Source organism: Pezoporus flaviventris, unplaced genomic scaffold (genome assembly GCF_033815535.1).
Source record: "Pezoporus flaviventris isolate CSIRO_AGI_PZ_B2104156 unplaced genomic scaffold, CSIRO_AGI_Pfla_v1 ptg000050l, whole genome shotgun sequence".
Classification (NCBI taxonomy): Eukaryota; Metazoa; Chordata; class Aves; order Psittaciformes; family Psittacidae; genus Pezoporus; species Pezoporus flaviventris.
In genome coordinates this window covers 4,189,677-4,213,836 of record NW_026892598.1, presented here as the reverse complement: position 1 = coordinate 4,213,836, position 24,160 = coordinate 4,189,677, and the positions used below count along the sequence as shown (strand labels likewise).

The following is a 24,160-nucleotide window of genomic DNA, read 5'->3' as shown; positions in this document are numbered from 1 at the left end:
CAAGCTCTTTTCCAAGCATCCAATACAGGTTGTCACTTTCCAGTATTTGTTCACTTATTGCTTAATAGAGTTGATTTATTTTTAACCTGAGGATCACACCATAATTGTCTTTGTCAGGCTCAGTCTTCTCAGATGTAAAATCTTCCCTGATTACTAATGTTGTATGTGGATTGGGTATGCGGTCCCTTTTACTTCATTGGAAATTAAGGGAGGGGGGAAAAAGGATTGGTCCTTGTTTATTGATAACTATTTTTACTCGTGCTAATCCCATAATCTGTATTCTCTCCTGAGAATAAGTATGTTTTGGTGGCAAAACTTAAGGAGGAGGTTGAGACGCTGAGGATCATCAGGGAGTGTGAAAGGGAGATCGACTGGTGGAGTAACTCCCTGGCGTGCCAGTCGGAACGGTTCCAGGGAGATACCCCCCAAAAGGGGAAGGACCCCCTGCCCTCTCAGACAGAGGGGGATGGCCCGAGACAGCCCCTGCCCTGTAGCTGTTGCGCAGAGGTAGGGGACCAAAAAGATGACGAGGGTTGGAAGCGAGTTCCAGTTCGGCGTCGTGGGAAACCCTCCCCCCTTCCTGCCCTGCTTCCCCAGGTGTCCCTCCATAATAGGTTCGAGGCCCTGGATCTTGAAGGAGAGGTAGGTGAGGATGTGCGGCAAGGCCAGCCCCACAAGGCCACATAGGAAAAGGGGGTCGACTTTGCACCTCAAGACTGCCTCTGATAAGAAAGAAAGAAGGGTCATTGTAGTAGGCGATTCCCTTCTGAGAGGAACAGAGGGCCCGATATGCAGAGTTGACCCTCATCATAGGGAAGTGCGTAGTCTGCCTGGAGCCTGGATCAGGGATATCACGAGGGCACTCCCCAACCTGGTGCACCTGACAGACTACTACCCGCTGCTGGTCTTCCAGACAGGTGGGGAGGAAGCTGCTTCCCGCAGTCTGAGGGGGATGAAGAAAGACTACAGGGCCTTGGGGCGGATGGTGAAAGAGTCTGGGGCTCAAGTGATCTTCTCCTCACTCCTTCCATCTTCCACTGATGATGTGGGACGGAATGGGAAGATTCAGTCCATAAACGATTGGCTTCGAGACTGGTGCTACAGGCAGGGCTTTGGATTCTTTGATAACGGCTGGTTTTATAGGGCACCAGTCTGGACAATGACAAGTGAGAAAGGTTTGTCTCACAGAGGCAAAAGGATGCTGGGGCACGAATTAGCAGGGCTCATTGGGAGAGCTTTAAACTAGATTCGAAGGGGGATGGGGTTGTAGCTGGGCTTGCCCCAGTGGGGCAGCGCTCCAGAATTGATGAAGACTGGGAGGCCTCCTATAATCCTAGGGTGAAATCGGTGTGCTCAGCTCGCTCCCTGGAATGTCTGTACACCAATGCGCGCAGCATGGGAAATAAGCAGGAGGAGTTAGAAACCTGTGTTAAGTCAGGAGATTATGATCTGGTGGCAATTACAGAGACGTGGTGGGACAGCTCACATGACTGGAATATAGTCATGGAGGGCTATGTCCTTTTCAGGAAAGACAGGCCAGCCAGGAGGGGTGGTGGGGTTGCTCTTTATGTGCCGGAGCAACTACAATGCACCGAGTTCTGTCCAGGGACAGATGATGAGCGAGTTGAGAGTCTGTGGGTGAGAATTAAGGTGCAGGCTGGCAGGGGCGATGCTGCTGTTACAGACCACCAGATCAGGGTGAGGAAGTTGACGAGGCCTTCTACAGGCAGCTGAGAGCGGCCTCACAGTCACAGGCCGTGGTCGTCGTGGGGGATTTTAACTTCCCTGATGTTTGCTGGAAGGACCACTCGGCAACCCAGCCACAGTCCAGGAGGTTCCTCCAGTGTATGGATGATAACTTCCTCATGCAAATGGTGGATGAGCCGACCAGGAGAGGAGCGCTGCTGGATCTCATCCTCACTAACAAGGAGGATCTGGTTGAAGCAGTAAGGGTTGAGGGCTGCCTTGGTTGCAGTGACCACGAGATGGTGGAGTTCAGGATCTTGTGTGGTAGGACTAGTAGAGTAGCAAGTAGAATTGCAACCCTGGACTTCAGCAGGGCAAACTTTGGCCTTTTCAAGCAATTGCTAGGGGAAGTCCCATGGGCAAGGCTGCTTGAAGGTAAAGGGGCCCAAGATAGTTGGTTGGCATTCAAGGAGTGCTTTTTCCGAGCTCAAGATCAGAGCATCCCGACACGTAGGAAGTCAAGGAAGAGGGCCAGGAGACCTGCGTGGCTAAATAGGGAATTGCTGGGTATGCTCAAGTGAAAGAGGAGAGTTCACAGGTCATGGAATGAAGGGCTGGCCACTTGGGAGGAATATAAGGCTTCTGCTAGAGGATGTAGGAAGGCAGCTAGGATGACTAAGGCCTCCTTAGAATTAAACCTGGCGAGAAGGGTCAAGGACCGCAAAAAGAGCTTTTTCAAATACATGGCAGATAAAACTAACACCAGAGGCAATGTAGGTCCACTGATGAACGGGATGGGTGCCCTGGTGACAGAAGATACAGAGATGGCAGAGTTACTGAATGCCTTCTTTGTCTCTGTCTACTCTGCTGCAGGCAGTCCTGAAGAGCCCTGTACCCCTGAGACCTTAGATGAAGTCAGGTCAACGGAGCGGTTTGCTTAGTCGATGAGGAATGGGTTAGAGACCAGTTGAGCAATCTGGACATCCATAAATCCATGGGTCCAGATGGGATGCACCCGCGGGTGCTGAGGGAAGTGGCGGAAGTCATTGCTAGACCACTCTCCATCATCTTTACCAAGTCTTGGGAAACGGGAGAGGTGCCTGAGGACTGGAGGAAAGCAAATGTCACTCCAGTCTTCAAAAAGGGCAAGAAGGAGGACCCGGGTAACTATAGACCGGTCAGCCTCACCTCCATCCCTGGGAAAGTGATGGAACACCTTATCCTTGGTGCCATCTTAAGGCATATCAAGGATAAGAGGGTTATGAGGGGCAGTCAACATGGCTTCACCAGGGGGAAATCATGTTTGACCAATCTCTTAGCCTTTTATGAGGAAATAACACGGTGGATGGATGATGGCAGAGCGGTGGATGTGGTCTACCTTGACTTCAGCAAAGCATTTGACACAGTCTCCCACAGCATCCTCACGGCTAAATTGAGGAAGTGTGGACTGGATGATCAGGTAGTGAGGTGGACTGTGAACTGGCTGAAGGAGAGAAGCCAGAGAGTTGTAGTCTATGGGGCAGAGTCTAGTTGGAGGCCTGTAACTAGTGGAGTGCCTCAAGGGTCAGTACTGGGACCGGTATTATTTAATTTATTCATCAACGATTTAGATGAGGGAATTGAGTGTACTATCAGCAAGTTTGCTGATGACACTAAGCTGGGAGGAGTGGCTGACACGCCAGAAGGCTGTGCTGCCATCCAGCGAGACCTGGACAGGCTGGAGAGTTGGGCAGGGAATAACTTGATGAAATATAACAAGGGAAAGTGTAGAGTCCTGCATCTGGGCAGGAACAGCCCCAGGTTCCAGTATAGGTTGGGGAACGACCTGTTAGAGAGCAGTGTAGGGGAGAGGGACCTGGGGGTCCTAGTGGACGACAGGATGACCATGAGCCAACACTGTGCCCTTGTGGCCAAGAAGGCCAATGGCATCCTGGGGTGTATTAGAAGGGGGGTGGTTAGTAGGTCGAGAGAGGTCCTCCTTCCCCTCTACTCTGCCCTGGTGAGACCGCATCTGGAATATTGTGTCCAGTTCTGGGCCCCTCAGTTCAAGAAGGACAGGGACCTGCTGGAGAGAGTCCAGCGCAGGGCAACGAAGGGAGTGGAGCATCTCCCTTATGAGGAAAGACTGAGGGAGCTGGGTCTCTATAGTTTGGAGAAGAGGAGACTGAGGGGTGACCTTATAAGTGTCTATAAATATATAAAGGGGGAGTGTCACGAGGATGGAGCCAGGCTCTACTCAGTGGCAAACAATGATAGGACAAGGGGTAATGGGAACAAACTGGAACACAAGAGGTTCCACTTAAACTTGAGAAGAAACTTCTTCTCAGTGAGGGTGACGGAACACTGGAACAGGCTGCCCAGGGAGGTTGTGGAGTCTCCTTCCCTGGAGACATTCAAAACCCGCCTGGACACATTCCTGTGTAACATTATCTAGGTGTTCCTGCTCTGGCAGGGGGATTGGACTAGATGATCTTTTGAGGTCCCTTCCAATCTCTAGCATACTGTGATACTGTGTTCTGTTCAGCTCTCTTGGATTTGTCTTTTTTTTTTTTTTTGCAGGATAAAATCTTTTATGATCATGTTGTACAACCTGTCTTAAGGGAAGACAATGAAAGAGGAGTTCGATCACTGTCAGAGACGGAAGAAAAGATCAAAGGATCATTTTCCTTAATATCTCTGTTTGACAGCATCACCTACAGCAAGGTCAAAAGATAGAAAATTCTTCCCATTTCTTGTATATTCTAAACTAAGTAGGTTAGAAACAAACTTTGAATTACAGTGCTTTTTGTAGGTTGTTCTGGCATTCAAAATTGTTTCTGCTTCACACAAAAATTTATTGGATGTTGCAGATGTGTTTGTCTGTGAAATAAATGGTGAAAATAAATGAAATATGAACCATAGGAGTAGCCTGAGTAATTTCTCTGGAATATACTTTGAAAAAATATTGCAAAAATAATCACAATAATAACTCATGTTTTCTCGTATCTTTTTGTTTGTACTCCAGGGGGCTTCTATTACCTGGATGCTTTCTGGTTTTCTGACTGAGAAGTTGTTTATCAGAGCACTGACTGTAAGTTAGAAAAGCTAATGTCCTCATTTTGATTTATAAGCCTGAAAAATTACAACTGCACAAATACCTGTATGTCTTGTTGATGTTCTTCACTGAACCCTTGTGAATTCTGATATTTCTGTTTGTTTCCATACAGTTGTATCTGAAAGAATTTTCTTTCTCAAATGCTAACCAAGATGATCTCTGGACCCACATACAGATGGTACTCATTTTTTCTCTAGTATTCTTGCTCTGGTATTTGGCAAAGTCCAAATTTAGGCCATATACTATTTGTAGAAGACTGCACTGGATTTTGGGTATCCCTAGTTCAGTCTGTTGCATAACACTTGCTTTGCTGTCTCTTTTGGCTAATGTCTTCAAAAGTGTTTATTTGGCTGCTTTACTGCACCTGAGACCAGTGAAGCTAAGTACAGGAGTAGAGAGATGAGATGGGAATTCAGGGCCAGGTGGAGTTTTGGGTTTCATGGAGATTGCGTAAGCCTACATGAAATTGCATAGCCTATTCTTCTGGCATCTAAGCATTGCCAGATCAGAGAGTGTGGTGCTCTGGGCTTGATGATTAAGATGCTGATAAGTCACAGATCCAGCAAAGTCTATACCCAGGGCAGCAGTTCAATATTTTCACCCTTTGCTGGTTTTGGCAGAAATCTGAATAGGAGAACAGGTGCAAAGGATAGGTTTATTTATTAAAATCCCAGTTTCCTGGTCCTCTAAAGAAGGCTTCCATTGTGTCGCAGACTCATTCTCAGGTTAAGAACTAGGGTGCCACAATTTCAGGTATGCAAGGCTGTCACATCTTTTAAACTAACAGAGCCTGTACCGATTCACACTAGTTGGGGCTACAGCTTAGTAGATTTTTCAGTTTGCCTTTACTATTAATTTTGTTCATTAGGTAGTCACTTAAAAATTTCTGTTATGGCAGTTTTATTTGAATGAAATCAACAAATCAGGTCTGTCATAGCCATAGCGGTGTGTAAACATACTAACACTGAGAAAGGTTAGCAGTCAGAATGCAGGTTAGCAATAAGAATGAGAAATATCATCTCAGTATTTCATAATTCTTAAAAAGGCTTACTCTGTCTTTGTTATAATGTCAATAATGTCATTTGGACTTTGTTACACTGTTTTTGTTTTTTTTTTTCATGAATTGAAGGCCAGTAAACGGCTAAGCAATTGTATTTTCTCTAATATTTTAGAACAACCCCTAGAGTGTTGCTGAAGCAGTATCAGTAACTACCTTTTTATCGTAACTGTTTGTAATTCTTGTTTCTCTTGCAGGTCGTAGATGCACAGAATGAAGTTCAGTTGCCAGCATCTGTAAAACAAATAATGGATTCCTGGACATGCCAAAATGGGTTTCCAGTTTTAACATTAAATCTAACCACTGGCACAATCAGTCAGGAACAATTTCTTAATAAAAAGCATGAAAACAGCACTGATTCTTACAAGTATGTTTAGTTTGTGTTTTTATTGCATGCTTATACCCTGTTTTTTGCAGGAGACTCTTCAGTTAGGACATTATGTTTTGACTGTCTGATTTTTTAACTTTATGGTTTTTTTCTTGTCACAAGCAACGAAGTAAAATCTGTTTGAGACTGGAGGTTGCAGTAGTTCTGCAAGCCGCTTGCTTTGCTAAAAGGTTGCTTTCCTCTGGAGTAGTGACATTTCCAGCCACATAATGGTTTTGTAAGGACAGACACAGGGCAGGAATAGGTTGCAGAGCAGGAGTTTTGCCTGGTGTTTTCTTCTTTCCTCCTCCCCTGGTTGTGCAGACTGGGGACCTGGATGAACCATGCTGTAGCTTCTTTACAGCGCACGTATTCCTAGTCTCTTCAGCTTGGCAAAGATAAAGAGGTTTCATTTAAGCACTTTCTAGGAAAGTGTCTGGTACTTGACACACAGCTCTGAAGTTCCTGTCAGTGAGTGTTGCCTGGTCCGTTTGGAAGCTGTGCTGCTTATTCAGATGTCTAAAAATGGTGATAGAAGGAGCTGCCCATTTTGGAAACTTAGGGCTAAAGTCTGAACTTTCATGAAATTCAGCAGTTGTCATGAGTGTTGGGATGAATGGACAGGGCCCACGAGATGAGTTCTCACACAGGTAAAAAGTATAAAGGAGAGCAAAACCCGAAGTAGTTTTCCCCTGGCTGCTATTGCTGGTCATACAAACAGCCAGAAGAAATCTTAACAAGAACCATACTTTGCTCCCAGGCTCCAGGATTTGGAGTCCATTCAGTGCTTGTGGTCAGCTCAAATAAGGAGTCCCAAGTTACAGATGTTAAATCCTTACTGAGTTAGCAAGAGGCGATACCATGAATTGAATGAAGTGAATATAAGAAAATCCATGACGTGTCCATGGCTGGGGGTTGGAACTAGATGATCTTTAAGGTCTCTTCCAACCCAAACCATTCTATAATTCTATGCTTGTATGATTTTATGTATTGCAGAATTTTTCAGGTTTAGATGCTTTCCTCTGTTTTCCCCAGGAGTTTTACATTTCCTCAGAAAGGAAATTACAGCTGTCAGAATTACAATTGTATTGCTGGCTGGGGGCTTTTTTTAGTGGACACCCTTCTGAAAAGCAGCTTTATATTCTCCAGAAATAGGATGAAGTGCGGTAACTGAGGAGAATAAAATTATTGCCTGAAGAAGGAAAGCCATATCACAGAGATACAGTGGTGTTCAAATACGGGCAGTATTCTAGATGCTTAAACTCTCTGGTGATCCTAGGTACTGATTCAGCGTAGGTACCACCATCTGATGAGGTTTTGTGTGTCAGAGGAGAGAAGGTAGATGGAGATTCTTGTAAGGAGGAACCCATTTGCAGTCTAGTTTAGCATAAGCTTAAGAATTAATTATATATATATTTTTTTTTATTTAAGTAACACATGGATTATTCCTATTTCTTGGATGAGAAATGGATCATCACAGCCCTTAATGTGGTTAGATAAAAGCAGCAGTAAGTAATGTATTCGTTTATGCATGCTAAAACCAAACTAATAAAAACACAGCTAACTCTTCTCTACATAGGATGCATTTGAATTGAATAAGGAGATAAAACACATTTCAGTTGTATTTGAAAGCCATGTAGCAAACTTATCAGACACTATTCAGTCAAGGAACTTTCATTTATGTTTTTAGTTTAAAAAAGAATTTTATTTTTGACTTTTTGATGAATAAATAAACCAGATGTTTCTTTACAAACATGGAAATGTTAAGGGTAATTTTAAATTCAGTTACTATTTTGAGAACTCCTGTGAGTTCTCTTCTGGTGGAGAAGTGTTATGTTTTTAAGAGGTGTTCATCACAGTACTTTTGGAAAATGAAAATGAGGAATTTTCAATTCAACAATAAACAAAGTGTTAACTTGAATTTAGGAATAATTGCTGCAGTGGCATAATAATACATAAAGAGGAAACATTTCAAAAGTGATTTTGCATGTGTTTTGTTGCTGTAAATAGCTCTGCAGGAGCTAATGAATCATACTTCTAAACATACTAAACTCAAAGCTCCAAGCAGTGCCAAGCATGTTCATTCAGTGCTGCACTGTACAGTGTTAAAAGCCTGTCCTGCTGGTTGAGGGCTCCTCAGGCAATGTCTCTATTTGTCACTTCTGCTCATGTAATAGTGCTGGTCACTGTCCCTGAGACATCCATGCAGCAATAAAAGGCACATTAGAAGGACGGTTTTGATATGGTAGAACATATTTCACTCAGCCTTGGTAGTGGAGGAGCATAGTTTTGCTGTCTTAGCTGTATCTGAAAGTGCTCTTGATGATTAGCACAGCTTTGAACCAGTATGCTATTATAGAGGAAGTACTGCTAGTGCTATAGTCTAGCTGGTTTTAAATGGTTAAGCTACTATCTGTCATGTGCCACTTTTCCATCTCATTTAACTTGTGAAGAGAATTTAGCAGTGCACAGAAAATAAAATGAAACACTTTATGTCACTTTACAGAAGTGTTTCCTGAAATGCAAGTATCAGAATCAGAACATGACTGGGTCCTGCTGAATGTAAATTTAAATGGATACTACAGAGTAAACTACGATCAGTTAAACTTAAAAAGATTAGCACGCTTGCTTGAAAATGATCCAAAGGTAAGATCATATTTCTCTTCTCAGGCTTATAAACAGACTCTTTCCATGTGTTTCTTCTTGCAGTTCTTACTAGTAACCACACTGATGAAAACCTGGAATAGTGAGAAACTTGTTATCAAATAAGAAGAAATGATCCACTGTTGCACCACTGAAGTCACTGGAAGCCTTTCATAGTGGGAGAGGAACAGGCCCAAGTAATTTCACATATGCATGAAAAATAACAACATGAGATGGCATTCTGTCTTCAAAGTTGTCTTAACACCTAATGGTTCTTTCAGTATCTTAAATTTGGCTCAAGGGTTAGTTACTGGTATGCATGTGTGATTGAGCTTTATGTGCTGTTAGGTAACCACGGAGAAGGAAAGCTGCAAAAAAGTTTTTTATTTCCACATTTCCACAAATCACAGTATTTCTGCCAGTGTAATTTCAGGAAAAAAGTCATCTGACTTGTGTGGTTTTGGTTGTTTTTTGTGTTGGTTTTTGTTTGTTTGTTTTTGTTGCTTTTGTTTTGGGTATTTCTTTTTTTTTTTAGTTTTTCTTTCTTTTTTTTAGATTTTTCTCAGAAGTCCTAATCAGTTCTACTTGTGCTCTTTCAGTCCTCTATAGACACTATAGATACCTCTGACTTGCCACAGTTTGGGCTGAAGGTGAAAGTGGTACAGAACAGCCTATACCTGTGGCTGTATATGGGGTTGGATGGTTTTTAATGTTGCCTCACCCAGGAGTGAGCCAGAGGTTCCAGTAGTAATGTCAACCCATTGGTTTTGTTAAGAACAGTGAGAATAAGCTTTCAGGAAGGTCAGGAAACGACAGTGATATGAACATGGGATGTGGTTAAACCTTTTTACGGCACACTGTTTTTCTTTCTTCTAGACTATTTTCTTCCACAGCAGATCTAAGGCAGTAGGAAATTAGGTGTGTGCTGACTTGGTTGGCACCAGTCAGTGGGAAGGATCTCTCGAGCAGTGGTCAAGCTGTAGGGGCATGGAAGCAGGGAGGAGATGAGGAGGGACCAGCAGTCCTAACAAGAGCACAAATTGTAGGCAGGGGTTTGGCCATAGCTCTGCCTCAGTCATTTAATTCATGATAGTGCCAGACACTTTGCTGTAGACTAATTAGAGGAGGCGCTCTGAATTGAAGCATCAGAAGTTAAAAATGTATCAAAATGATAGAACTAGGATGTTTTTAGGAAATGTAGCATTTCCATATTTTAATTTTAATTTCAGCATGCAAGTAAGAGGGGTCTTGAAATTCCATGCTTAATGTACTGTAGTTGTATATTTATATTATGTAGCTATATATTTATATATACAAACATTCCTAAAAGCACATATGTAATTTCACTTAAAGTGCAGGATCCATTTTACGACTTTTTGTAGAAGATTTTGGCTTAGAAAAAATATCCTTCTGAAACATAGTAAAGCTTTTTAAAACTCTTAATGACATGTTTTAGATCTGTTAACACCACCATAAATACTCTCTGCAGGCTATTCCTGCTGTCAGCAGGTTCCAGCTGATAGATGATGTTTTTGCATTGACACAGTAAGTATGTTTCGAGTATGTCATAGAAAATGATTGAACTATGTGATTATATTCAACATTGCTACTTCTGCTTTGTTCATCCCTGCCCAGATGTGCCTCATAAGAACAACAGCTGTTTTGACAAAACACTGGGAGAGTTAAGCATTTAATCCATTCTTCTGTCAGTGCTGAGCTATTTCTTTCAAAATTTCTTCTAAGTTTTGTTCCAACTCTTAGAAAATATTTTAAGTAATAGCACTGTCATGAGTTTTTTAAGGATTAACTTCTATTTGTTGTAACAGAAGAAAGATTCTGAATGAAATTCTGAATTTCTCATAATTTATTCTCAGCTATCTCAGCTATGATGTCCTGTATCACTGTTAATAATGTTTCAATTTCCCCAGCTGATGGATGAATCTGCTGCTCATGTCATGGTGCTAGAGAGGTCAGCAGTACTGTAGGGAGCTGAAGAAGCAACATATGTCTGTGCCTTAAATGTGCCAGAGGTCACAAAGGCATCAGACACCTATGATGTGCAAGCTAAGGGAGGAGGTGGCCAAAGCATACTGCACCACCTCAGAGCCTGTGGAGGTAGCCCTAGGATGAGAAAGTAAAAATTCCCATTTCTTCTCTCATACAAATGCCCTTTCTCTTAAGAAAGCTCAAAATTAGTATTTAATAAGGAATGTAACTGTAAAGTATAGAACTGTGCTTCTGTGTAAATGCACTAGGAATGTTTCTGTCCTGGAAGAGAGGGCTTGAATTGGAATTTAATTGGGAAAAAAATAATTCTGTGCTTATTCCATACTGAGGCACAGAAATGCCATGCTGAAGTTGTTCATTCCACAAATAATGTGCATGTGATGAAATTGTTTTTTTACGGTAATTTATATTCTACGAAAGAACCTGTAATGAAAATACATTGTTTAAACCATAAAAATGTAAATGTATTAAAACTCATACCAGTGCTCTTTTACTTCATTTTGTTCTAGTTAGACTGATGAGTGCTGTAAATGTGCTTGTGCTGTAAATGTGCTTATGCTCTGTCCTGAAGGCACAAGCAAAATAGTTTGCATGCTGCCATGCTTACTGCCATGATTGTCCTATTACTTTGAGAGTGGCACTGTAATAAATGTGAGAGTTAGCTCTATTTTTCCAACATTTCTTCTAGGTTACTTTCCATGCAGTTTTCTGATGTTTGTCAGTTTCATAAATAAACAGACATTCAGGGTAGGTGATTAATGTGGTTAAATATACTCAAGTATGAGGTTTTTCATTTTCAAATAGGTTTGGATATATTCAGATTGAAACAGCACTTGAACTAACAAAGTACCTTGCCAGAGAAGATGAACTCTTCATATGGAATATGGTTTTGTTAAACCTAGTACCTGAGAATTGGGAAAGTACTCTGAAAAACTATGAAGTATATCCACTTTTAAAGGTATCGACTTTTTTGTTAGTTAGCAAAGATACTGGGCCTTTTAAATAAATTGACTAAAATGAATGCTTTTTAAATTCTCAAGAAAGTAATGATGACTATGATGGGTGATAGTCTTGTTGCTCCCTTTGCATGATTTGTCTTTTTTTTTTTCTTTTTTTTAATAGAAGGAGGTACTTATTTGTATATATTATTTAATGATAAAAATATCATTGAACTTCAAGCAATTTTTATTATAAAGCAGAGATATATAAAATTCTTTTTATTAACCTTGATCCTGGGTTTTTGAAAAACTGGGGATCTGGAAAATACAGTTATCAGTCAGTAATAGATAGTCGGTGGTAAGTAACAGGAGTAACACCGTTATGTATAAAGGGCATGTAGTATGTATGTGCTGTGTGGTTTGTACTGCCGTCCAGTTTGTCTTCATAGAGAGAAAAAAAGGATTGGGTTTGGATACTAAATGAGAGAATTCCTTCACATATTTGAGCTACCTGAGATGAGACTGTCTTACTTATTTCCTTCACTTCTACTTGAAGATTTCACTTCTGTTTAAAGTACAACCCCACAGTAGTAGTTCTCTTAAATTCTAAAGTAAAGGCATGTTTAAAATATGTGAGAAGTATTTTCTAAAGTATTGACATGTTCTTTTTCTGTTGTTTTTTGTTGTTTTTTTTTGTTTTGGGGTTTTTTTTGCCTGAGAATGAGCATTTGTTTTCTTTCATAACAAGTTTAAAGGTCCTAGTGATGTGAAATGGTAACTTCCCAGTTTGAACGGATGTGCAGGTGTATTGAATTTTAGACCCAATTTATATAGTGTATTTTAATGTGGTGTTTTGTTAAGAAATTAATAGTGGTAAATATTTAAGATAAATCTGAGAAAATAAGGAAAAATACAGTAAAATAAAAACTTGCATATAAATTAATTTTTCTTTCCCTTCTTTTAAAAGAAATACCTTTTAAAGAGAATGTTGCCAATATACCATTATTATGCAGGTTTTATTCGTGAAAATGTTGACGCTTTGGAAGATGACTATTTTGCTCAGTAAGTATTCTTTTCTCAAAAATTTTTTCTGATGTGAATGGATCTGATACACTGTAGTTTGCCTCTAAATTTCAATACAGGAAAAATGGTCAAACTGATTTGAATGTAACTGAATTTTTATTTTTATTGTCCTGTAGGAATGTGTTACTTACGATGCTCTATTTAGTGAGCATAAGAGATGATAGTTTAATGATCTAAGTGGTAGTAGCTTTTGTTGATAAGAGAATAGGCTCAACAGGCTGCTGCTAGTTGGCGAAAACCTGACAGCAATGAATTTTAGATGTGATTTATGGATCAATCACTAGAACTTTAATATGCTTCATTTTGCAAGGCCACTGCAGCCACAGTCTTGAATGTAAGAGTGATTTGGACTAGGTGCAATTAGTTTCTTAAAACTCCCAATAGGGATATAAACCACAGAAACAAACGAACAAACAAAAAAAATATAGGACATTCATAATCTCATTTATGTCCATGAATGTTGATGTTGCAACTATTATTATTAGTAGTTTATTTATTTGTTTATGAATTCTTATTTTTCATTAAACCTCAACTGTTTCTAGTAGAGGTTCTTCTGGGTTAATGGCTGAAACCTCAACATGAGGAAGAATTTATTTACACTGAGGGTGGCAGAGCACTGGAACAGGCTGCCCAGGGGAGTTGTGGAGTCTCCTTCTCTGGAGATATCCAAAACACACTTAAGACACATTCCTGTGTAACCTGCTGTAAATGGCCCTGCTTGTCAGGAGGGTTAGATTAGATGATCTCCAAAGGTCCCTTCCAACCCTAATGATTGATTCTGTGATTCTGTGAATCTGTGCTGGTCAAGCACAGTTCAGGTACTCCAAATGTAGAATACGTATCTTTTATTCTTGATATTTTTGGCTTCCCTTCAAGAGTGTATTTGGAAAAGCTTTTTGCAACAGCGTGCTGGCTGGGTCTCCAAGACTGTTTGAACCTGTCATCTGAACTGTACGCTAAGTGGATGGACAACCCTGAGTACAAGTAAGAATGATGATGTGCTCTTAAGAGGTGTGCACGTGTAAGTGAGGTGGGAAGTTAAAGGGCTCTTACACAGGGGAAGCAGAAAGAGAAATGCTCCTGTACACTGCTTTTCCTCCTTGACAGAAGGACAGAATTTATGCCTAGCTGTGCCCCCCAGCCTCCTCCTCTTCCCCAGATCTAAACTTTATGATGATTTTACTATTATTGCTTTTTCATAGACTTTACAGGCTGGAGGATACAGCTTTTTTTGCCATGAAGACCAAAATCTGTTTAGCCACATAAATAGGTGATCAGATTATGTCCACTATCATGTATTGCCCAGTCCCTTTGCTGCAGTATAGCCTTAGGTGTACCATATAACAACTCAGTTTCTAAGCTTCTTTTAGAAATACTGAGTGAAATGATGCGTGTATGATACAGGCATCTATCCATGGTGAGCCCATCAAATTGCCTTGCATGTTTTCTGTTCACATAAAGAGGTGCTGGGAACAGCTGTCAGTTCTTACGCTGATACCGGAGCCTGGTGGTCAGGTTTCTGGTCTGTGAGGATAGAGGCTGAGCTCTACCAGGAGCAGACTTTCTGTATGAGCACTACATTGTTAAAGAAAAATTATGATGTATTGAAATTCTTATTCTCTTTTCCTCCCCCTTTCTTTTGATGTTTTTCTATGCAATAGTCAAATTGTATTGGCACTGGTAAGTGAATATACAGTTTATTATTACTTTTATTTGTTGTAATAAATATTTAGTTGTTACTTGTATATCTGTTGATGTATGTAGTTGGCTAAGTAGAATGAACTTGTACATTTATGTTTGAGGGTTTTTAAATAGCTTCATAGTGATCATCCTCATAAAAAAAAAACAGAGTTTACTTTGCGGTTAAGCTGAAAAGTTCAAATAGCTTAAAGACATGCTGTTATGTTCCAGAGAGAATATTCTTACTATCCAATACTAAAAGCAACAATGCTATCCTGAATTCTCAGGCTGTTCTCAAAACAGACACCGATCTTCCCCTATAAATAATATTTGAAATGTTTTTTTTCCTGGAGGAATACTACATACCTTATCTGATTTGAAGAGCTGAAAAGTCTGTGAAATGTATCAGCTGAGCTGGTTTTAAATTACATGGAGAAGATTAATATCACTGTCCTTCTGGCACTGAGATAAGTTCAAAGGGACTTTACAGCCTTACACTTCACATAGCTGTAAGTGAGGAAGAAAATGCAGCTATGAATTTTATTAAGTGTAAAAAAAAGACCATGTTTTAAAGGAAGAAAACATAGGAGATAGGACACTTCTTATGTTTCAAATGACAGATCATAGTTCCTGTTCACTTAAAGAGGAAACTTTTCATATGCTGGATAGAAAAGGAATAGGGCACAGTAAACTTTATGAATAGATGCTCTTACATTCTCCTTTCTGAGAGGAATATTCGTAACAGTACACTATAGCTGTTCTGCCACATGTGGAACCCAGCAGGATTCTCATGTCTGTGGAAGGATATAACTGTAAAATCACAGAACGGTTTGGCTTGGAAAGGACCTTAAGATCATCTAGTTCCAACCCCCTGCCGTGGGCAGGAACACCTCACACTAAACCATGTACCCAAGGCTCTGTCCAACCTGGCCTTGAACACTGCCAGGGACGGAGCATTCACAACTTCCCTGGCAACCCATTCCAGTGCCTCATCACCCCTCACAGTGAAGAACTTCTTTATATTCAATCTGAACTTCTCCTGTTTAGTTTGAACCCATTACCTCTTGTCCTGTTGCTACAGTTCCTAATGGAGAGTCCCTTTCCAGCATCCCTATAGCCCCCCTTCACATACTGGAAGGCTGCTATGAGGTCTCCACGCAGCCTTCTCTCCTCCAGGCTGAACAGCCCCAACTTCCTCAGCCTGTCTTCATATGGGAGGTGCTCCAGTCCCCTGATCATCCTTGTGGCCCTCCTCTGGACTTGCTCCAACAATTCCATGTCCTAAACAATTCTATGTCCTTATGTTGAGGACATTAGAACTGCACACATACAATGCTTTTCCCTTTAAGATAAGGTGACCAACTTTCAGCTGAACATTTCCAAATAGTTCCTGGTAGAACTTAACTGGACTTGATATGGTGCATTTTTATCTGTTCCTCAGAAATATCAAGCCAAGAGCCGTGATTCCCAGCCAGTTTTTCAGTTTTACTCTTTTTTTGCTTATAGGCGTGAAGTGAAGCCAGATTAATGTATTCTCTGTGGTGCTGTTTCTGGCTTGTCTTCTTTTGAAAGAAGTCTGTTGAGGGAGGGAGAATGTTGCTGTACAATTTAGTTATTTATTAAAGGTAACTGTATGCTGCCATTTTCCTCAAAACTTAAGAAATCACCATGTCACTTCTGCATTAGCTGTAGGAAAATTATGTAAAATAATCTGCCTTTCTTCCCAGCATCTCTTTGTATCTTCCCCAAGATCCAGAAATAAGAGAATCCTGACAAGCCAGTAATATCAAACCACACGACTCCCAGTGAAAATATCAAGATTAATAATCCCCACCCCTCATCTAATATAACCTGAAGCTCCAAAGTCCCTCTGGTCCACAGTGGACTTCCTCTGTGATCTATACAAGATAAACCACCACAGATGTTACCAGCCAGTAGACCATTGCCCCATATTAAGGTTCCTGTACAGCCTGCCTTGAATGCTGAACATCAGAGCTGCAGCCAGATGGTACAGAGAGCCTGTATGCTCTTCACTCACAAGAGCTTCACACTCAGCAACCAGTATTTTCATGAAACAATTGGAACAGCTGCAGTAGCAAAATAAATAGCTGTATCTTAGCCAAAACAGCTTTACCCTGTATTACCCTACCGTGGCCTCTTTCTGCAGCATTACGAAATGATTATTGAACAAATTACTAGACCTTTTACTCAAATAAGATCTCTCATAAAAGGATTTCTCATGGGACTATTCTTTACCTTGACATAATCTCTCAATATTGGTAACCATCATTCTTGGTGACAAATGCCTTATGATCCAGCACATATCCAGGTAAATGAATCCAAACTGATTTTTTTCCAGTAAACACAAAAACTGCCCACGTTTTCAGTTATTATGCCAGTGAAATTCTTCACCCACAAAATGACAATCAAAATCCCTGCATTTTGCATTTTCAGTTCTTAACAAGTAATGTCTGCCATGCAAAACACCTGATTCTCTCCCTCCTTTCCGGTAGTTAAGTTTCCAGAGTTTATAACGTACATGTCTCTACCTTTGCTTTGAAGACTGCTGTCCTATAGACTTCTCTCTGAATAATACTTTTTCTGCTGGTATCGTTCCCATTTTCTCTAGCATAGTCTACTGAAATTCAAAGGAATTTTTCTCAAATTCCGTTTACATTTGAATGTGCTGCTTCCAGTTTGGGGCCTGAAGAATAGCTTTTGTGACCAGAAACTTACCTTTTTTTCCAAGTCTCTCTTCTGACCTAATGGAAGATAGTTTTTACACCTCTTGCTTACAATCTTGGGCTTAAGTAACGCTAACCAGATTAACAGCATGCCATCGGGAAGTTAAATGTTTCATTTGTAGCAATGGGCCTCATTCTCCTACAGAGAATTAGTCAAAAAAGTCATTAATTTAAACTGTTTTCAGACACCTGCACAGTAGAATACATTGCTATCACTGGAAAGCACTGACAATGTCTTAATATCAGAGATACATCATTGCCACAAGAGAAATCTTCCGTTCAAGCCTTTGCACATAGAGTGTTACACTGATAATGTTCACATTTAGATTCTGTTATGAAAATGGGCATGTTGAGGACTCTCCTTTGGTGTGGGAGAAACAGGAGGCTGCCTGTTGCTTGGAGAAATGTCCTTTCTGTTTCTGTTTGTGCTGCACATTGCTCTTCCTTCTGGATGCACTCACTGGAGAAGCTTTGAAAAGGCTTGTCTGAGGTGATGCTATGCGCAGCCATACGCTCTAATGATGTGATCCACTTCTTAGACTGTGAAAAGTGGCATTGACACTGTACATACACAAAATAGCTTGTTCCAACTGTTCTAAAAAACATTTTTGGTTTGCCTTTAAACTGCATGCTTTTAAAACATTTAAATAATTTATACAGCAATAAAATTTCCTGGCTTTGTTTAGATTGCTATTTTATATCTCCTTCCTTGTGCAACTTTTAGTTGTATTTTTTTTTTCAGTTAATGGGTTAATTGTTGGTTTTGACTTTACAGCAATACAGTACCTCTTAAATACATTTTGCTTTGCAGAATTCCCTTTTTAATTAGAAGACCGGTCTGCTGCTATGGTGTTGCAGTGGGAAGTGATAAAGAATGGAATTTTGCATGGGAAATGTATAACCGTACTGACTCCACAAAGGAAGATAAAGATATCCTGCTGTCTGCCATGAGCTGTGCCAAAGAGTCATGGTTACTTCACAGGTGACCTTGATCAAAGTATATCTTTGTGTATATAGAACACAGAGTTGTCTGGTGGAGGGGTTGTCTATATGTAACACAGATAAGAACATAGATCCTGACAGACCCTAATTTTACTGCTAAGTGAAGAGTCAGTGGGTAAGAACAGGAGATTTCACTGATGTAAGGACAAAACCCAAGCTGAGTACACATTTCAGGCTGACACCAACTTTGGTGTAACCTTCCACATCATGGTATTTGCTGAAGCAGGAATTTTCCTGAACTGAGTATTTCCAGATCATCACTGTTAAACAACAAGTGATAGGTACAATTATTACCTTCTTTTCTAACAGATACTTGCAATATGGACTCAGTGATACACTATTTTCTGCCAATTACACTTCAGTCATCATCTTATATGCAGTGACTAAGGATATTGGGCACCGTATAGCCTGGGAATTTGTTACAGAAAATTGGCCACTTTTAAATGAAAGGTATGGTAAGCAACCAGCTCTGGGCTGACTATTTCTGTGGCTCTTCGACTTCTTCCTCCATCTCTATGTTTCAGCTGTAAAATCCACGTGCAGATTTTTGTTCCAGAGATGGTTTTTTTTTGTAATAGTTGATGCAATTCCTTAAGTATGCAGAGGAGGGTTTTCAGAGAATTCAACTCTGATAAGGGCTTAATGTCAGAGAAGACACAGTACTTTAAAAAACAGCCTGTCCATGACTGTTTTAGGCCTTTTAAATGTTAAATTTCCTGGAAAATCTGACTTTAGAAATGGGTTTATCCACTAGCATTTCACAAGCATGTGTGTAAAATGCTGGGGTAAGATTGTAATCTCTTCTCCAAAGAAAGTATGGGGGATCGGAGCTTACAGGTTTGCAAGCACTACAAAGACCAGCTACAGTTAATATTCACTGACTTAAGTCCTAACCCATCTCCAGCCTCCCTGAACTAATGCAGGTAAACTGCAGGTGATCTTGGGCTACTTGTCTCAAGCAAAACAGTATTTTCATATCTGTTCAAAAACTCCCTCACTCCTTGGCAATGGTGAAAAGCAGCTGGGCTCTGAGAGTACATTCTTGCTGTCTTCAGTGGCAGAGCAGTCCATCAGCAGTTTTTTAGTGGTAGTGTAACCAAGAATCTAGGAGCATTCAAATGTGTATCTTTATTGCTAACACTAGAAAAGGCATGATGTAGCAGATTTCTGTCACACCAGTTTGTTCCCTTACAGAGTTTTTCTGTGTTCTATACTGATCAGAAATTTGCTGGGAAACTGACCCATTATTTTCAAACTAAAAGAATAGTGTAGGTGGTAATTTATACATTATCTTCAAGATACCAACAGAAATGCCAAGTTGTTAAAATCATACTGGTTAGCCTTTCTAGCTCAGTTTGGCTGTATGGGCTCACAAAGACTATTGATTTTAAGCAAAGAATTCACTTCACTGAAGTAGGAATACCAGATCTTCCTGTGAAATAAAGATGAAGTGTAATTAGTGTGTTTCATCCTGCTTTAATGTCTAAATTGAGTGTTTATTTCTTTAAAAGGGGAAAAAAGAGCACACAGTTGCAAACTTAGCTTAGTTGATATTTCCAGCATGGTAAATAATAACTAAATAGTGAGAATATTTTCAACTGAGATAAAATTTGTTATGTTTGCTAACATGCTGTTTGAAGGACCTTCATCTAAATGTTACAGGTACGGGAAGGAATTATTACATGATGTATTAAAAGTCATGGGAAGATTTGTCAATACAGATGTACAGATCCAAGAGGTAAATCAGAGGAGTTAGTTTTAACTTTATTGCCAATTTGTAAGTACAGGTTTTTAAATTTCTTGTTTTTTAAAGAAATAATATATTGTACAATGTTGCTGTGTCGAGACATCGAGAAAAATTGTACTTCCTCATTTGAGAAATAAGCATGTGAACATGCACCCACAGCCCTGCAGTCTGTGTGTGCAGCTGGTTGTTAAGCATGGCATGAAGGTCAGCTTTTGTAAAGTGATAGACATTGTCCTGCTCTGCGTGGCTACAGTGTAAGAGTGTTGCCTGCCTGTGTGCTGAAGTGGTGGCCTACACATGTGATACAGTTCTTTCCTTTTCACTATGTGGCAGCCCAGATAAGCCCATGAATAGTATTTTCTAATTGGTTTGCTGTACATCTGGAAAAAGGGAATGGGCTTTGGGAAACCGGCTGAAGAGTGGAAATCTGTGTGAGGTGGCTCTAGGCTGTCTTATTTTGTTCCCTGCAATAATCCACATTACTGCCTGTGACAAATCACCACCATTCATCTCATACTCTTTTCTTGCTCTTTTGCCTCCACTCCAAGTCTTCTCAGATTTTTTCCCAAAATATTATTTTCTTTCCTCAACAGCTCAACTTTTGTGCTGTCAGCATGTGATCCATGTTTCTGTGCCAGCCCCGTATAGCTAGTATCTGTCATTGCAAGAAAAAGTTTTGCTTTCTTTTTTTTGCTGTTGTGATGCGTGCATACAGCAAGTAACTGAGAAGGGATGCTAATGACAGCAATTCTGAGAGTTAGCTCCCAAAGTCAAAGAAATAGCTCTTCAACATTCATGAACTGTAAGTTGGTTTTTTTTCTTCTTTAGAGACAAGTTAACTCCCTGGGATGGCAAAAGCAATAGCCCAATGCCAGCCTTTATATTAACCTTCAGATCTAGAACTCAGACCCAATAAATATTATCAAAAGCTGTCTTATTTTCCTCTTTAAAATCTGCTATAGAGATCACCTTTGCCATGATCATGTACCATAAGTTGGGCTGCTGGCATATCAGGTTGCTGGTTATTGTGCTGACGTCAATATAATTTCTCTTATTGTTGGTTTCCCACTCCCCTCCCTATGTTTATTTGCTATTCTTCAGGCCTCTTGTCTGCTCATTAGACTGATAGGAAAGATTTCTTGTTCTGTGATTGTAGAAAAGGCAGCTCAAGAGGATTCTGTTATCCAACTAGTCCTAGACACTGTGTGTTGCCATCCCTAGTTAAGTTGGCTGCATTTGAAAGGATCTGCAAATCAGTAAGCTCACCCCATTCCCTCTTTAGTCTCTCCCTTTTCTGTGCACTTCTGTCTAACTCACCTGTCAGGTACACAGTTGCTTGCTGCATGTGAAGTTACAGGAACCAAGCTCATGTGTGTATTTCTTCAGTTGCAGGTTTTTTATAATGCTACACTGGAAGAGGATGAGAGAGCGGCTACTACTCTACTACTGGAGCTGACAAAAATTGAAAATATGGAAAGGAGAAAACTGCTAATCAAAGTTGCCAAGTGGTTACAGAAAAATCTGGATGATTGATGTGGAGAACAACTTGCAGTATATTTTACAGAGTGATTCACTAGAATTTTGGTATTTGTTTTAAGATGTAATTAAAGATAAAGCACATTTTTGTGAGTCCTGTGGTTTTCTTCCCAACTGGAAAGTAAGGCTAAAATAATTCACAAAGTAAATATTCAGCAAAATAAATGAGAGGTATATTTTCATATTGTCACTAAATTAATTTCCTACTGGATGAGTTGTTAGTAAGGATGTATTGCTAATAATAATCTAACATATAGATTCAGTCCTAAATCCTTTTTGTTTTTCTGTATAACAAAATGAAAAGTGTGGTATAAATTTGTGGCAAAAACACACGAGGAAGCTGGAAAAGTTTTATATTCTGTTTTGCTTATGATTTGCACTGTGATCTTGGGCAAGTCATTTAATCTGTCTCTCTCCACTTCTGTGTTTGTAAATTGCTAAGAGGACAATAATTCAGAACAGTGCCATGAAGTATAAGTCTGAGAATGGTTCCAGAGCTGCAGCGAGGAAAGGACTAAAGAAACCTCAAATTTTAATGGTAACAAATGAATGCCTTGGCTTTCAAACTGTATTTTTCCTTAGCAGATCTGTACTTACTGTGTACATTTATAATGTATTGTTTACATTCACATTTGTGTTTGATTAGGAATGTGCTTTTGAAGAGATCCTCCTAGTTGTCTCTGTTTAGCATGCTTCAACCCCCAGGACAGTCTTGGAGTGGGCTGACCTGTATTCTTTTTGGATGAAATTTATCTAAGAGATTATGAGCTCCTAGTGTGCAACTGACAGACACCACCATTTAATGGTCATTTTGTCTTTGGCACTAGAATGCCACTAGTCTAAACTAAGCCCTCTGGAACATCACCAAGTTCTTAACTGCACTAAGCTTCTCTCTGATGTAGACACAGGGTTAATCATCTTGCTTACACAGCAGTTTGCAGATGACAGACAGAATTCAGTCTATCAGTATCAGCAAACAATAGAAGCTTCTGGTTGAAGAAGTATGGGATCCTTAGTCCATGCAATTTATTTATTTGTGGAGTAACAGTATTATGACAAAATTACTGTACTGGTGCTCAGGTTAACATAGAAAACAAAGATATATGGAATGCAGGAAACCCAAGAAGTTAAAAGTACCACACTGTGAGGAGACAAGGAACAAAAAGCAGCCTTGTTAATAAAAAGAATTTATCACTGGCAGCCTCTAAATACATTTAAGGAAAACATTGCCATATTGGCTGCAATGAATCTCCTCTGCTCCCAAATGGCTGCAAAGAAAAATGGTAACTATTTTGAGACTCTCACAGGCTCCCCTTATGGGAATTACCAACTGGTGCAGCCAGGTTTGTGATGGAATCATTTGACCTCTTTAGCATTTAATCCAGTTAAGGGTAGTGCCAAAGAAAATTGTATGCATTCTTGACAGTCCTTGTCAAGCCAGTTCAGAAAGCAGAGGAATTCCTTGGGGCTATGGTGAATTAGGGAGGTTTTGCTTCAGCATTTCCTGACTTAACACCAGTTAATCACTGACTCTGCATGTCTCATCAGATGGGCTAAGCATAGCTCAAGAAAGTAATTATTATGGGACGTATGGACTAAACTTCCCATAACATTTTACTCCTAAGCTCAATAGGTCCAAACCATTTCTTTCTAACCATGAATAACTACTCTTCCTTTCCAACTACTCTTCCTTATTTTTTAAAATACTTTTCTTCTTTCTACTGAAAGAAAACTGTTTAATTACAAATGCCAATATGTAAATAACCAGTAAAGCAATTTTAAATAAGAAATTGATTTCAAATAGTGGTTCCTAACTAATGTATGCCTCTTGGCTGACATTCTGTATTGCAGAATAGCAGCACAGTTTTCGTGGCAGAGGCAAATGGTGAAGATGATTGCTACTTAAGCTGCCTGAGTAGGAGCAGATCTGAAACACTCTTGCTTCCAGAGTCCACACATTCTCACTTGGTGGCATGTAATACTGGCAGCTATTCAGTGGCAGTTCTTGCTGCTGTTGAGTACAAGTTGAACACAGAGGTCTGGAGAGTGACACATGGGAGGTGCACCAAGGCAAGGAGACAGGCATAAGAGGAATCCAGGGCAAGGTGGGAAAGCTGTTTTATTGCAAATGGAGTTGGGGTAAAAGAAAGTTTATCAAAAATGAGTATGAGGACATGGATGGACTCCAGGAAATAAGCTTTTACAGTATTTACACAGACTGTGAAGCTGCTATGGGGCATGTAATTGTGATGACAATTTCCAGTGAGAGAAGGTGTGCATTCAGTAGTATCTATGATTGGGAAAAGTATCTATGATGGGGAAAGACCAGCTGTTTTACCTGAGTTCTGTTCTCTGCCTTGACAGTGTGGAAATCAAAAATTTACACTTGTTTTGCCTTCACAGCATGCATGCATGACAGGGCAGGGGACTCTGGAGCTAGCAGGGATGGGGAAGAGATTGTGCAGTGGAAGGAGTGCAGGAGCATTAGGACCACAGGGAAAGGTGGAGTGGTTACTCATCAGTGGAAGGAAATGGTTTGCACCTACTGGGCTTAAGGGTAAAACTTTGTTAAGGAA

General features: G+C 40.2%; 2 protein-coding genes across 3 annotated transcripts in view; both read left to right on the top strand.

Moving 5' to 3' along the window:
• Nucleotides 1–21,677, top strand: part of LVRN (laeverin) — a 39,027-nt gene extending 17,350 nt beyond the window's left edge. The window contains exons 7-20 of the mRNA XM_061468708.1: nucleotides 4,246–4,389; nucleotides 4,691–4,756; nucleotides 4,893–4,958; nucleotides 6,035–6,204; nucleotides 7,636–7,712; nucleotides 8,711–8,850; nucleotides 10,337–10,392; nucleotides 11,659–11,812; nucleotides 12,760–12,854; nucleotides 13,752–13,859; nucleotides 18,111–18,281; nucleotides 18,611–18,751; nucleotides 19,964–20,039; nucleotides 21,435–21,677. Of these exons, the coding sequence (XP_061324692.1) occupies nucleotides 4,246–4,389; nucleotides 4,691–4,756; nucleotides 4,893–4,958; nucleotides 6,035–6,204; nucleotides 7,636–7,712; nucleotides 8,711–8,850; nucleotides 10,337–10,392; nucleotides 11,659–11,812; nucleotides 12,760–12,854; nucleotides 13,752–13,859; nucleotides 18,111–18,281; nucleotides 18,611–18,751; nucleotides 19,964–20,039; nucleotides 21,435–21,581 (1,611 nt within the window). The 3' untranslated portion in view covers nucleotides 21,582–21,677. The remainder of the gene's footprint in view (nucleotides 1–4,245; nucleotides 4,390–4,690; nucleotides 4,757–4,892; nucleotides 4,959–6,034; nucleotides 6,205–7,635; nucleotides 7,713–8,710; nucleotides 8,851–10,336; nucleotides 10,393–11,658; nucleotides 11,813–12,759; nucleotides 12,855–13,751; nucleotides 13,860–18,110; nucleotides 18,282–18,610; nucleotides 18,752–19,963; nucleotides 20,040–21,434) is intronic.
• The window catches only part of ARL14EPL (ADP ribosylation factor like GTPase 14 effector protein like), a 216,578-nt gene that overhangs the window by 181,100 nt on the left and 11,318 nt on the right, over nucleotides 1–24,160 (top strand). The window lies entirely within an intron of this gene.